Below are 15,407 nucleotides of genomic sequence, written 5' to 3' on the forward strand. Positions count from 1 at the left end.
ACACACACACACACACACACAACCAGTTCCCTCCACCCACCACCATTGCTATCTGAAAGATTTTATGTTTGCTGTGTGACTTCAGTGGTGAAGAGACTGTAAACAAGCAGAAGGGGGAAGAAGGGACTCTTGTGTATCTCTGGATGCTGGAAACATCAAACCCAGGGAAGTGATTATACCCCTCTGTTAAACTGAAGGTGAGCACTTTTGAAATAAATGAGTGATGCTTCCATAATGTATAACACATTAGCTGTGTTTTGAGGTGTCTAATTGTAATCATGAAAAGCTTCCTCAAAGTATTTTAGTCTGTTTCCTGATTTTAATGTAAATGTATTTGTGTTCTGCATAGATACGTGTTTGTAGGCAAAGCTGCTTTGACCATTAGAAAAGAGAAGTTGATGAGGGGGATGAGTGATAGCAAAACTCCAAGGGTGGTTTTCTCATTTCTCTCTCCAACACTACAGATCAACAAAACACTGTTCATAGCATAACCTCAAGATTCAAACTGCAGGTTTGGAGTTGATCCAGGATGCAGCCCTACCTCGCTCTGCTGCTGGGGATTGTGGTCTCTGCTTCAGGTAAGGGTCGACAAACACTGCCTGCTAAATCTACAGCTGTAGCCAGTTAGTGTCTTTTCTTCTGTTTTTTGACAGCTGTGTTGGGGGAGCTACTTTGAAATCTTTGCAAGCTGCCAATTCCTTCAGACTGGAAGAAGTTGAACTACTGTACAGCAAATCTACCCTAGGGAGAAATCTAGTCTGGTTAACTAAAGCTACTTAGAATAAGTAGTTCAAACTACTTTAAACAAAAAAAAAAACGATTAAATTGACAATGTACATGTCATACAAAATTATAACAAACAAAAAAGTCACATGCCAGCAAAAAAAATGCCACTCAATTGAGTTTATTGCAAAAAGTACTCACTTGTTCATTAAAACCAAAAGAATCAACACCACTATTCATGGAAAATTGCAAAGAATGTCAGCTTTGTTTTTTTCCCTCAGTCAGAAACCAGAAACTAAAGTTGGCACCAAGCAGGATTACTAAATTAGGCAGGTAACTTCTAAAATAGCATGCAGCAACTACTCTGAACATTTGTTAATAAATAGCATAAACAATATGTCGGACAAATGGACACCTAATATATTCAAGTTTAGCTTTACACATTTAAAACTTTAAAAACTATAGCCAAATATGTTTCACAGGTGAGCTGACATTCCAGCTTCCTGGAATACCCGTGAGACCTAAACCTGTCCTTAACTAAAGTGGCTGCCTGGTGAATGCATTGCCGGCATGTCTTCACAGCAGTCAGGATGAAAGAAAAAGGGTGCGGGGCTGGTCAAAGGGGGCTCAATTACAGTAGAGGAGCAATAGTAAAATAATAAAAAAAAACATTCCTTTCCTTTTATGGCCCAAAATCGTAGTTTCAGTAGTAAACTAAAGAAGAGAAGAGAGCAAGAAACGGCAACAAAGTAATGTACTACTTGTATCACTATACAAATATGAATGAACTACCAGCAAGCTACTGCAAAATGTAGTTACACTACAGTTTGATTACATGTAGTGCAACTCTGGATTTAAATAATCTGAAATAAAACAGCAAGTGAAAGAGGGTAGAAAGAGAGTATGTAAAAAGTTTTTAAAAGTTTGGATTAAATCAATGTTTTGAATTAAGTTTACACCGTTTATGTTGAGTGCTCAAGCGCATGTATGTATGTGTGTAACTTTCTGAAAAAATCATATTTTTGAAAAAAAAAGTGAATTTCTTTTTTTTTTTATGCCCTAAAATGAGTAAAAACACATTAAAAATGTTTTCGACTCAGGCTTTCATAATTCATGCATCAGAGGGTTAAATCCAATTGCAATAAGATATATTCTTTAAAGGACATATTTTGATACACCACAACTGACAAATTATTATAAAATCCCCAAAAAATACATACTCAAACATGACTTCTCGTGTATTAAGCTATAATGACTTTATCAGACATTTCATGGAATAACTCGTGGTCAGTGCAGAGGCGCTTAGAATCAGTGAGATCTAACAAATGCTTACTTTCTCTTTTTTTCCATTTTTGGTTTACTGAACACCACATGGATATATATATATATATATGTGTGTGTGTGTGTGTGTGTGTGTGTGTGTGTGTGTGTGTGTATGTGTGTGTGTGTGTGTATGTATGTATGTATGTATATATATATATATATATATGTGTGTGTGTGTGTGTGTGTGTGTGTGTGTGTGTGTGTGTGTGTGTGTGTGTGTGTATGTATGTATGTATGTATGTATGCATGTATAGAATATGTATGTATAGAATATCACCCCCCAAACATCAAATGGTGCTATTGCATGTCTTTTGAGCACAACCACGCATCTGTTGTTTGGTTTACTCATGGCTAATTGATGTATGAGGTGTGATCGGGGTCCTTTTGTGGTTGGATGAATAGTTCATTCAGATGATTGAACAGGGACTTTGAGGCAAAGGCAACTGAAACTGAATTTTTATTCCTTGTTCTCTACATTATCTTGTGTGTTGTGGTGAATAGAAGAAAATGCTGAACATGGAATCTCAGTTCTGCTTCAAGCTTCAAAACACAAAACCTCTGCATGGACACTTTTATAACCTTGAGCGAAAGTGTAGACTGTACACTTAATGAGAAAAAGCTTCAGGTTAACAGGAAAGACATGTCAGTCTCTCTGATGTTTTTACAAAAATGGTCTAACCCAAAAGAAAATCTTGTTTTAACAAAAACTTCTAAATACACCACAAAGTCATCAAAGAGAGCATTGTGCTTCATCACTAAAGCTCCATCACTCCCTGAGGGGTTGGGTCTTTTGTGCTCCCTTTAAAGATGCCTAAGAAATATTACTCCCTTTTCCACACTTAAGATTCTTGAATATGTGTCATCTGTTGTTTTTGGTGTTAAACATGAGGGCCTAAGTAAAAATACAACAGTAACAGATGTGAAGCTTTTCATATTTACATGTTTTTATCTCCAGTGTTGAGATAGCGACACTGTAAAAAGCAGAAGTGAGAAAGATTGAGGGATACTATCAGGGTCCAAGTCTTCAATCTGTTTCCTGAATCCGCGAGATTGTTTCTAAAATAGATCTGAATCATAGCGCAGGCGAGACAGCTCCAGGGGTTCTCCGTTTAAAAATAAATCTTAATCAACAAGGAAACATAATAGAGCAAAAATCACTTAAACAACAAATAATATGTTTGATTAAGTTCTCTCACTGTGTTTCCATTGCTCAAAAAGTCAACAAATACATTCATAATTTTGTTCCTTTTCAGCAGAATGGAGGCGTCCAGTGATCAAGTTCAACTCCAAGGTGGTGGAGAGTTCTGAGGTGGTGGTCAGACCTGGGACCCCTCTGGATCTGAGGTGTGAGGGTGACAGGCCTGTAAACTGGCAAACAAGGCTAGCCAAACACAGACGCTTCGTGTCCAAGGGCAACGGGAACGTCCGCACCTTGAAGGTGGACCGTCCCTCTGCAGAGTTCACTGGAACATACAAGTGTTTCTACACTGCTGGGCCACAGCAACTGACCTCCTCAGTGCATGTGTACGTAAAAGGTGAGAAGAGAACAGTAGGACAATCTTCCTAATGTTAAGTTGTAAGTGCTTGGTTGGTTATACTTTTCTGTGATTGTTTATTAGATTTCCTCAGTATAAATCTCACATTATTTTCCCTTTTTTCTTTTACCAGATCCAAACCGTGTGTTCTGGACCAGTAGCACGTCCCTGCGGGTGGTGCGGAAGGAGGGTGAGGACTATCTGCTGCCCTGCCTGCTGACTGACCCAGCAGCCACAGACCTGGGCCTGCGCATGGACAACGGCACCTCCGTGCCGCCAGGGATGAACTACACAGTTTACCGGCACCGTGGTATTCTTATCCAAAAGCTTCACCCCCGCTTTAATGCCGACTATGTCTGCACAGCCAAAGTCAGCGGAGTGGAGAGGACTTCCAAAGCCTTTTCCATCAACGTCATTCAGAGTGAGCCCCCTTGGTTGTTAGGAATGATCACCCAAAGCTGTCATAGTCATTTCAAGTGACACATGCATCAAGTCTGATACTCATTTATGATTTTCTCTTGCTCTAGAGCTTCGTTTCCCTCCATATGTCCTCTTAGAGACTGATGAATATGTGCGCATTGTTGGGGAGGAACTCAAGATTCGCTGCACAACACACAACCCCAACTTCAACTACAATGTCACCTGGACATACACCACCAAGTCGGTCAGTATGTCAGTATGAGGCATTTCTTTTAGAAGTTTTCTTGATTGTTGTAGTAATCCTAAATTGAACTATTTCCTCTTTTTGTCTTAAGAAACCAACAATAGAGGAGAAGGTTCGCTCCAGTGGAGAAAATCGCCTGGACATACAAAGCATACTGACCATCCATGCGGCGGACCTTGCAGACACAGGAAACATTTCCTGCACTGGCACTAATGAAGCAGGGGTGAACAGTTCAACGACATACCTGCTGGTTGTAGGTAAGCCACAGAAACGATCACTCCTGCTGCTATGTATCGTATTGAAAAGTGTGAAACATTCTCAACCACTAAAACAATTTGATTCTTCTAAACAGACAAGGCCTACATCAGGCTGCTGCCCCAGCTGTCCCCTAAACTGGCCCACCAGGGTCTTTCAGTGGAGGTGAACGAGGGAGAAGATCTGGAGCTCGCCGTGCTGATAGAAGCGTACCCCCACATTACAGAGCACAGATGGCACACCCCAACATCTCCCAACACGTCCACACAGGAGCACAAGCTCATCAGATACAACAACAGGTACAACACCATGTCTATTTCATTGCTCCAAGATGTCAGCACAGTTTAAATGTTAAAAAAACAAACAATCAAAAGTACTATAATAAGGGGCTACTCTGGATTTGAAAAATGCTGTCGGTGCATTTCAGGTGAATTTCACTGGGAAACCAAAGGTCATTATAATTCTTCAGGTCATGCTAGAGGGAAGAGTGGTGTTCTCTTTTGAATTTGTTGATGTATTTGGCGATGATACATCGGAACTGTCTGAACTCAAACCGCAGAATTAGTCACTTCGGATTCCTCTTTTTCTTAGTTTAAAGATCCTTTTTTTTTAGATACCATGCTACTCTGCAGCTGAAGAGAATGAATGCACAGGAGCAGGGGCAATACACCTTCTATGCCAGGAGCGAATTGGCCAATGCATCTATCACATTCCAAGTTCAAATGTATCGTAAGTGACATAGCAAACGCAAATCAAATCAGTAAACATATTCATAGTGTTGTTGCATGGTTAAGTTCTCTTAGGTAAAAGGAAAATACATCTTCATAAATCTGATGCTTGCTGTCGGTCTTTCTTTACATTCATTTTCTCCTCACTGGCAGAGAGACCCGTTGCTGTGGTCAGATGGGAAAACATAACCACACTCACTTGCACCTCATTTGGCTATCCTGCTCCCAGAATCATCTGGTACCAGTGTTTTGGGATACGGCCTACGTAAGTATTATTGCACAGGGAACAGTAGTCAGAAGAAAGGTCATTAAGTTTGCTGTGTTGTGGTTTAACTTGAAGCCATTTAGCTGACTCTTTCACCCAACAGTGGGGTCTTTGTCTGATTGTGTATGTTCTGCAATGAGGCAGATGCAATGAAAACACTACAGGGCTGCAGCTGGCAATCCCGCTCCAGGCACCCACAGTGGAGGTGCAGAGGGAGGAGTACGGGGCCGTGGAGGTGGAGAGCGTCCTCACCGTGGGGCCATCCAGCCGGAGGATGACAGTCGAGTGTGTGGCCTTCAACCTTGTCGGCGTCAGCAGCGACACTTTTGCCATGGACGTTTCTGGTGAGTATCGGATCATTTGATTATCATCAGTTGTCTTTCCCGATGTGATCACAAGTGTACTTCTCAATTTGCTGTTGTACAGTTATATGGTGCTCAAACTAAATCCAATGTTTGGGAAATTGTGTTGTCATGGTCAGCAGATCCCTTTGTAATTGTTTTTTAAAACTGCATAATTCTATTGTGTTTTTTTGTGTAACTCAACATTTCATAAAACTATACAAATGCGAACAGTGTGCAAAATCCTCAGAGGGATATTAGAGCGTGAGTCAAATCCTGAGTTAATATTGATTTTTCTCTGATTGTGCAGACAAACTCTTTACGTCCACCTTGACTGGAGCAGCCGGCATTCTGGCCATCCTCCTTTTGCTACTGGTTTTTCTGTTATACAAATATAAGCAGGTAAGGTGTACTTACATCCTTAACCACCAACACATACACACTGTTATCCCAAATTAGTTGACTTTAATAGAAATTTGTGTGGAAACCCGTTGCCTTAAACCGTTTATTTTTTTACACAAGGTGAAACTTGTCATGTCAAGTTGTATTACACAGAGCAGTAAGTTGATGCAGTAGACAATCCAAGATACATTAGTAGTCATTACTAAAAATCATTAGTAAAAGTAAAACATAACAAATATAAAACATTAAGCTTTACATTAAAGCGTAACTCTCGCCAAAATGCAACCTAGGGTCTTTTTGTGAATGTACCCGAGTCAAACTTTCTTTTAAAAGCTGAATTAGGACGGAATCGCCACTTTTAAGATTTACCGTATTTTCGTTTTCGGTCAAATGGCCTTTTGAATGGGAGTGCTAGGGGCACTACTATGATCGCATCAAAATCGCTATTTTTAAAACACTAAGAAGGCTCGACACAACATGAAACTTCGCTCGAAGTATCACCAGGGGCTCTACACACGAACTCGAGCATTGAGAACATTACACAGAGTTTACCAAAAAGAAAGGTTTTGAACAACTCACTTCAGCAGTTGGTTTTTCCGCTCGTCGCCATCTTGCCAGTCAAAAAGTGTTGATCTCCGAATGCAACGTAACACGGAGGAGAGTAAAGATGGAATGCTCTTAAAGCTTAGTTCCATATAAATGCACGGCTAATTCGTTGTTTTGTTGTTAGTGGAAAACAATAGTGACCTTGTAGTTGAAAAAGGAGCCTCATGTAAGAAACAATACTAAAATCAATAGATGCGTTCATTCGCATTCAGAGATCAACACTTTTTGACTGGCAAGATGGCGGCGAGCGGAAAAACCAACTGCTAAAGTGAGTTGTTCAAAACCTTTCTTTTTAGTAAACTCTGTGTACACAAACAATGTTCTCAATGTTCGAGTTCATGTGTAGAGCCCCTGGTGATACTTTGAGCAAAGTTTCATGTTGCGTCGAGCCTTCTTAGTGTTAAAAAATAGCTATTTTGATGCGATCATAGTAGTGCAGAACATTATTAAAACAGTTCAAAAACGTTCAGGACATATTATTTTCCCATGAGCCTTTGCATCGCTTCAGCGCAGAACAGTTCAAATGACCCCACCCCCACCCCCATACAGAAACATAGCATCCTCAGTTATCTCTGCTTAATATGATCTGTGCACTGCATACTTAAGCTGATTATTACAAACAACTAATATGATTTAGAAATGAATATTGTTTTTAACAAAACATGAATGAATGAATAAGTAGTGACCACTAAAAAGTTTAATTACAAATAAATCTGTGTTTACAGTACAGCAGTTGTAAAATAGTGTTTAGACGTGTATTCATACTTTGTTGCAGTGTTTTTGTTGTTGTGGTTTCTACCATGTGCTCCTATTTTCATCTTCAGAAACCCAGGTATGAGATCCGTTGGCAGATTATTGAGGCAAGAGATGGAAACAACTACACCTTCATTGACCCCACTCAGCTGCCTTACAATGAGAAGTGGGAGTTCCCGAGAGACAAACTGAAGCTAGGTCTGCACCATTCAGATTCAGATTCAGAAAATCGTCTTAGACGTGGTCTCAACATACAGTGGAAAAACAAAACTCTGACAGTAAACATACAAAGCTTATAAAATAATGTACACAGGATAAAAATAATACAATGTATGTGTGTAAAGTGACATAGTGTTTGTGTTATCCTAAATTGACTCAAATGCACTCACATTTTGAAACACTTTTGAAACAATTGTTCGGTGCTCATAAAAAAAAGGGAATATAATAGTGAATATGAACATAATAGAATCCGAAAGAGAATCTGAAGTTTGACTGTGAATAACAGCCCTGGTTTGAGTTATACTCAAAATGCCTTCTCGTTGTTTTTTTATCCAATCAGGGAAGATCCTTGGTGCAGGAGCTTTTGGAAAAGTCGTTGAGGCAACAGCCTATGGTCTGGGAAAGGAAGATAATGTGGTGCGTGTAGCTGTGAAAATGTTAAAAGGTGAGCCGATGTTAAGACCTTGGATTGAACAGAGAGATTGTTTTTAACATGAGCGAGTCAGAGGATATAGTGAAATCCTAAATGATTTGTTGTGCATGATTACATAGAAGGATGCTGTTATTTTTTCTGCAGCCAGTGCCCATTCGGATGAGAGGGAAGCTCTGATGTCTGAACTGAAGATCCTGAGCCACCTGGGACACCACCAGAACATTGTCAATCTATTGGGAGCCTGCACCTATGGAGGTCAGACAGCATCCTGTCCATTCATATCCATCCATTCTGTATAATGCTGGATGCAATTAGAACATTGTTAAAACATGTTTACGAAAGTCATCCAGTTGACAGAAACCTAGTAAAAGTAATTTGCATGCAACCACATTTTCTCTTTTGAAAGGGTCATAACATGGTGTATCTCCTCATCAGGACCGGTGCTTGTGATCACAGAGTACTGCAGCCTCGGTGACCTCCTGAACTTCCTTCGCCAGAAGGCAGAGACGTTTGAGAACTTTGTTATGAACGTTCCAAATGTTATAGAGGACTCTAATGACTACAAGAACATCTGCAGTCAGAAACAGTTCATTCGAAGGTATGTCACCAGACATATGCAGTCTGATGAGGCCGGATTTGTGAAAAAAAAAATACAATCTCTGACATCCCACTCTGTCTTTCTTCTCTTGTCTTCTTCTTGTCTTCTCCATCCAACAGTGACAGTGGGATCTCCAGTACACCTTCAAGCAGTTACTTAGAGATGAGACCCAGCCAGGTGGCAAATATGGAATCATCTCCAGGTAAAAAGCTTTCTTTTCCAATTCCAGTTTAAACTAGAAGGCACTCAGAAAGCAAAGACCTCCACCAAGGCCATGCCCTGTCTCACAATGTTAAAAGAGTTAGAAATATATTCTGTGTATCCGCCCTGTGATTCGGATTCGGGTTTTTACGTAATCCTGTTCACAAACAGACAAACACATTAACTAACTAACAAACCAAACCAAAAATGTAACATCCTTGGCAGATGTTATTAAAACAAATCCATTATGCAGCAGCATGCTAATAAGAAGCATCAGCCTCTTTACTTCCTGACTCTGGGTCACATCATTCCTGTCTGATTCTTGCCACAGACCCACAGACTGTATGTGAGGAGACTGGTGACTGGCCGCTGGACATTGACGACTTGCTGAGGTTTTCCTTTCAAGTTGCTCAGGGCCTTGACTTTCTGGCTGCCAAAAACGTGAGTGATTTTACCACTAAAGGATCTCAGTGAACACACATCTGAAACAGAAAACATTACTGTGATAATTTACAGCAGCAGCTGCTGTGTTGTAACTAGTGAGTGGGAATTACCCACACAATAGACAAAATCCCCACTGCATTTCAGAAAAAAAGCAACCACATTTGCATGAAAAAGTATGGCTTTTTATAGAATATGATGAATTAAAGTGTAAAATCATATAATGTGAGGGGGCTAGCAGGGGTATTTCCCATTACATTCTTCATACTTACACATCATCGTAGTTTGAGCATGTATTTGATCATAATTCTTTATGCTACATTGAAATTCTGTTCAGTGATCTTTTTTTTGATGTGTGAGACTACAACTGAGACTAATTGTGCGTGTGTGTGTGTGTGTGTGTGTGTGTGTGTGTGTGTTCAGTGCATTCACAGAGATGTGGCTGCTAGAAATGTCCTCTTGACCAACCATAGAGTGGCCAAGATTTGTGACTTTGGCCTGGCACGTGACATCATGAATGACTCCAACTACGTGGTGAAGGGCAACGTAAGCCCTTAAGTAGAATAGAGCTAACGTTTACTTCATATTATGTACATACATATATATATATATATAGTTATAGACTAATAAAAAAAACTGTTTGTGCTTTTTACATTGTGTGTAAAGGCCCGTCTGCCAGTGAAGTGGATGGCTCCTGAGAGCATCTTTGACTGTGTGTACACGGTCCAGAGTGACGTCTGGTCCTATGGCATCCTCCTGTGGGAGATCTTCTCTTTGGGTCAGAACACATGCATATTGTATATGTACCCTACATTCACACACATTTATTTCATGACTTGCTTGCTAAACTTACAGTATATTAATTTCTATTAGGCAAGAGCCCCTACCCCAGTGTGGCTGTGGACTCCAGGTTCTACAAGATGGTTAAGCGCGGCTACCAGATGTGCCAACCAAACTTTGCCCCAGCTGAGATGTAAGCTCGACCCTCCAGCAACATAAAGTCTGGTTCACACAGATAGATCATTGCTGCCCCCCTCCCCCTTTTTAACACTTTACTTTGTCCAGCCAATGTTACTACTGTCACCTGATTATCAGTTGAGTCTTGCTGGAGTATCAAGTGACTATCAGCTGGGTTTTTACAATTGAGTTGCCTTTTTATCAGCTGGTAAAATGTTAGCACTCAGCTTATCAGACAGGAACGGTGGTAGATTTGATATAAGTTTTAACAATAACTGATTTATTAAAATAGTTGATCCCAAGTTGACTTCAACGTTGGTAATAGTGTGCTTCCCAAATGATCATCACAACGGAACAAAGATCCCTTATTTCTTTGCCAGTCTTCCGCTCTATCTAACATCTGAATTAACTGACACATGAGGTAACCTCATGAAGTACTTTCATTATTCCTGTTTTTAATTTACTTGCTTCGGGTTATCTAACCCCAAAACATATCAAGTCTAAATTCCAAACTTGGCAAGCAGAAATGAGAAAATAAAAAGAGTGTTTTTCCCAGTATCTCAGAGGGCCCTAACATCTGTGTGTGCTGATTTGGCATGGCTGTCACACCACCCGGAATAACTGTGGAAACAGAGGGCACTGAATCTGAGTCAGGGCCTAATCATCTGGTGTTCTTCTGTGTATAAGGCCTCAGTTCTGCCTGTTAGCCACATGATCTCAAAGCTAGGAAGCCATGTAACTGCTATTTCACGGCAGCAAAATAAGACTGGAGGGTCAGGGGTTCTTATGAACAAGTCTCTCTTATCAAACTGCGTCACCACCTCCAAGCCTCTCCTTATTTGTCTAATTTGGCTTTGTACAGTTTCCTGATTTTACACCACAAAGTTTGAGAAGTGAAAATCGAGAACAGTTTGAGATATGAACCCTCTTAAGATGTATACCATCAATGATATTTCTTTTGTCCAGGGAACCGACAAAAAAAAATCTGTTTTGTATGGTTCACTTTTGTTTCAGCTACATGATCATGAAGATGTGCTGGAATCTGGAGCCTACAGAGCGTCCAACGTTTAGCAAGATTGCTCAGATGATAGAAAGACTACTCGGGGACCAACCTGAGCAGGAACTGGTAAGTGTGACGTAGAGTTCACTGACTACAATCTGGCTTAGCCAAAAACTATCCATGAAACCAAAACATGTGTCGCTCCAGCCAAAATGTCCTCAGGAATCCCTCCATTTTTATTTTGAATTACCCCTAAGAAAAAACAGATTGAGCTGGGTTGTAAAATCAATTAAATTAATTGGATTTATTTTGTGATAACATCTAATGTGGGTGCTGTTCCCAAGGGATATACACACTTTCTTTGAACTATATACAGTACATATATTGTTTGAGTGCAAGAATGCATTCTCTTATCACACCATAATATTCAGATGATGCCCAGATTTGGTTTTCTTGGACCAAGTCTCACCCTCCTAATGCTGCCTCTCCACAGCTAATCTACCAGAATGTGCAGCAGCAGGTCACAGAGGGTGAAGTGTGTGACGAGCCCAAGTGCTGCGACGGCCCCTGTGACCGGTCTTGTGACCACGAGGAAGAGGAGCAGCCTCTGATGAAGACCAACAACTACCAATTTTGTTGAAAGCCCTAACCGCCAATCAATCAGTAAATCAATCACTCATCAACAAGCATCAGGAAAGCGGGATCCGCTGTAGTTCGTGGCCAGAGTATACCACAGCTTGTTCTAAACCGCCAGACAGTCGCAGAGTCGCCTTCACAGCTATTTTTTGCCTGTTGTTCCTTCTCGCCAGACAGACAAGCAGCTGCAGCAAACATGTGACTTGCTTCTTTGCAGACCATGACTAGAAATTGCCACGTCTAACACCGACTGCAGACATGAAAGGAGGGAACACGTCAACAAACTGCTCAAGCATCCAAAGTTGTACCTTATCCTAAACATTTCTCCCTCACAGACTGTTTATAACTCCTTCTGATGTGTAGCTCTTTGAGGTATAATCTGTTATCCAAAGGATAATCTGTTGAGTGTTTTTAACTATATATTGTACACTGTTTATTACTGCCCCATTACGGTAAATGGTCTTTTTTATCTGTAGAGGTTTCAGTCACTTTTGTCAGCAGGTTCACTTCCTTTTCATCATTTTATTGCAATTCTCAGAGGAAGCAACCTACAGCCACAAACACTAGATCCATAACAACAACAGCAACAACAACAGATATGTGAGCTACTCATCTGTATGTGCTCTAGACAAGTTAGGTTTTATTCTCTGAACACCTCAATTGAACATCCAAACACTGCGAGGATTTTTTTCCTTGTTTTTAACATGCTAAATCGATCTCTGCTTTGGGTATGGCTGAATTTGTTGTGACACACTTAAAGCATCTGTCAGTTGGTGGCAACATGTGATTGCTCCACTTCAATCTTATTAATTAAGCAGTGTTCAGTGTGATTTAAAGGCAGGAATACAACTGAACTGAGCAGGGAAATCTGTGGATCCATTATGGACCAGATGAACAATGTTTCATGTTTGACAATGTGAAAGCTTTTTTCTTTTGTCTTTGCGTGGCACAATTTAATCTTGTCATTTCTTGTAGAGTTAGACGAGTTTTAGGATGTAAGCTTTACCGAGGTCTGTATGTAGCAGTCAGCGTACACTGCCAACTGTTCGAAGATTTTAGAATAACAAATAAGCTATGTGAGAGATACAGACTGCCGATGTGTGACTTCACAGACATTTCAAATGCGCTTGCATCTGAGTGAGACATAAGTGGGATGTCTAATAATGCATATGTCATTATATACATCAAGAATTATCTTTATTTTCGCTAGAATGTTGTAGAGTAGTTAGTAGTACATCAATATTTCATATATGTGTTGTGTGTTTTTTTGTGTGCAAATGAGACAATCAATGCAAAAGCTGCAAATTAAATCACTGAAAAACTGCAGTGGTTTTGAATGAAGCTTTACAATTGCATCCCCAGAATGTAAAGTTGTTTATATACTACGAGATTATGATGTGGTGCCAGATATTTTTAAACTACGTTTTTCTTTGTTGTATCTCACTGGGCTAAATGTGCTGCCTTTAAGTTCTTCTCCTCACTTCCCAATTTTTTATTGGAAAATGTCCAATCTGCATTTCCTCTGGAACATTTCCCACAGTATCTGTCAACATTGCACAACTCTGAAATCTTTGTGGGGAAGTAGCCTATTTATCCCATAGCTGAGACTACAGAAAGTCTAAATGCTTTTCCTCCTTTGCGTGGTTTCAACTAAAATCATATTTCTTTTTTGAAGTAGCTGGCCACTGTCGGGCACGTTTTGGGGTGCCAGACTTTCTGAGGTACATTTTAAATAAAAGTCGTGTTCTGTTGTCCATCAAGAAACTGAGATGTTACTTGTCATTTCAATGATCTTATTAGCAACATCACAAACAAACATTCCTGCGCTTTATGTTGATGTTTATCCTCGATTAGCTTCTTGTTACAGTTTAAAACATTTTCAGTTTTTCCGGAATGTAAAGCATAAATAATTATCTCAATTGCACTGCTATAAAATAAGTGAAGGTTTTACCTGTAAAATGCCTGTGTTGTGTTGTTTTGATCGTTAACCTTTATTAGACGGATATAAATTCAATTAAGCAGACATTTTCAAGCCAAGTAAGTTCTTCTTTACTTTAAGTAAAAACAAAGATGTACTGGCAGCAAAATGTACTGAAGTATTTAAAAAACGTAAAACTAGAGTAGTACTTGTGAAAATGGCCAGTTGTGTAATGTTGTAGCTGGTCTAGGTGGTGTTAAGCATCCTATAGCACTGCATTATATTTAATGCTAATTTTGCATGCAAAACATTATTCTGCAAAGAAAATTGACTACAGCTATGTTACTGAATACAAATCACAGTAACTGAAAAGAGGTAAAGTCCCCTAAGCCCTTTATACAGAATTCTAGTGTATCCACAATTCTGAGAGCTTTGCATAAGAAAACAAAAACACAAATTAGAAATGGTGTGATGTTAAAAATGGGTTCCTATTACAGGAAGTCTAACTCTGGGTAACTATCACATTAATGACCTTTTGAAGCCCTTTGTCATACCACATGGTATGAGAATGATATTAATTCTGGCGGATAGTTTCATCACTGTTAAAAATCACAGAAATAATGCTCCTCCATATTTTAAATACTCTGTGTGATAGCGCAAGTGCATTAGTAATGCTATATTGGACAATTATCTTTATTAATTATTTTATATTAAAAGTCCCATGACATGACAATTTCACTTTATGAGGTTTTTTAACATTAATATGAGTTCCCCCAGCCTGCCTATGGTCCCCCAGTGGCTAGAAATGGCGATAGGTGTAAACCGAGCCCTGGTATCCTGCTCCACCTTTGAGAAAATGAAAGCTCAGATGGGCCGATCTGGAATCTCCTCCTTATGACCTCATAAGGAGCAAGGTTACCTCCCCTTTCTCTGCTTTGCCCGCCCAGAGAATTTGGTCCACCCATGAGAAAGAGAGAGACATCATGGCTTGCAAACAAGCAAAGTGGCAGTTGGTCAAGGCCACACCCCCACCTTGCCCCCCCCCCCTCTCATCTTCAAAAGCATTTTAAGCTACAGACACCGAAATGGCACATACTAAGGAAAGCTCATTGTGGGACTGGCTCTAGTGGCTGTAATTCTGCACCAAGGCTGAATTTCGGGAAAGAGACTTCAGATACCGTATTAGGGGACCACTGAGGCCTATATAAAAGCATCCAAAAAGCAGCATGTCATAGGACGTTTAACTTTATGACTGATTTTAAAGAAGTTGACCAGAGCTGCAAAATCATTAACTTCTTTATATTTAGTTGTTACATCAGCAGTTTTATTTACAGGACTTAATTGTTGTAATATTTTGTATATCTACACAACATGCTGCTGTGATGTCTTCTGACCAACAGCTGTCCCTA

The 15,407-nt window shown here is 39.9% G+C and overlaps 1 protein-coding gene and 1 long non-coding RNA gene across 2 annotated transcripts; one reads left to right on the plus strand and one right to left on the minus strand.

Moving 5' to 3' along the window:
• The first annotated feature begins 50 nt into the window (after window positions 1-50).
• On the plus strand, window positions 51-13,782 carry csf1ra (colony stimulating factor 1 receptor, a). The gene is made up of 22 exons (XM_031319524.2): window positions 51-197; window positions 465-578; window positions 3,300-3,581; window positions 3,715-4,002; window positions 4,109-4,245; window positions 4,337-4,502; window positions 4,598-4,799; window positions 5,114-5,229; window positions 5,382-5,493; window positions 5,638-5,837; window positions 6,145-6,236; window positions 7,667-7,793; window positions 8,155-8,259; window positions 8,392-8,502; window positions 8,683-8,845; window positions 8,965-9,047; window positions 9,378-9,487; window positions 9,911-10,033; window positions 10,154-10,265; window positions 10,361-10,460; window positions 11,459-11,570; window positions 11,938-13,782. Exons 2-22 carry the CDS (start codon window positions 530-532, stop codon window positions 12,082-12,084), a joined length of 2,937 nt encoding a protein of 978 aa, XP_031175384.1. The 5' UTR covers window positions 51-197; window positions 465-529; the 3' UTR covers window positions 12,085-13,782.
• Window positions 12,583-14,706, minus strand: LOC118496373. The gene is made up of 2 exons (XR_004898939.1): window positions 14,399-14,706; window positions 12,583-14,313 (listed from the first exon to the last, which is right to left on the minus strand). It is a non-coding gene; the product is annotated as an uncharacterized LOC118496373 (long non-coding RNA).
• Between the last annotated feature and the right edge of the window lie 701 nt (window positions 14,707-15,407).

This window comes from Sander lucioperca, chromosome 1 (assembly GCF_008315115.2).
Source record: "Sander lucioperca isolate FBNREF2018 chromosome 1, SLUC_FBN_1.2, whole genome shotgun sequence".
NCBI classification, from domain to species: domain Eukaryota; kingdom Metazoa; phylum Chordata; class Actinopteri; order Perciformes; family Percidae; genus Sander; species Sander lucioperca.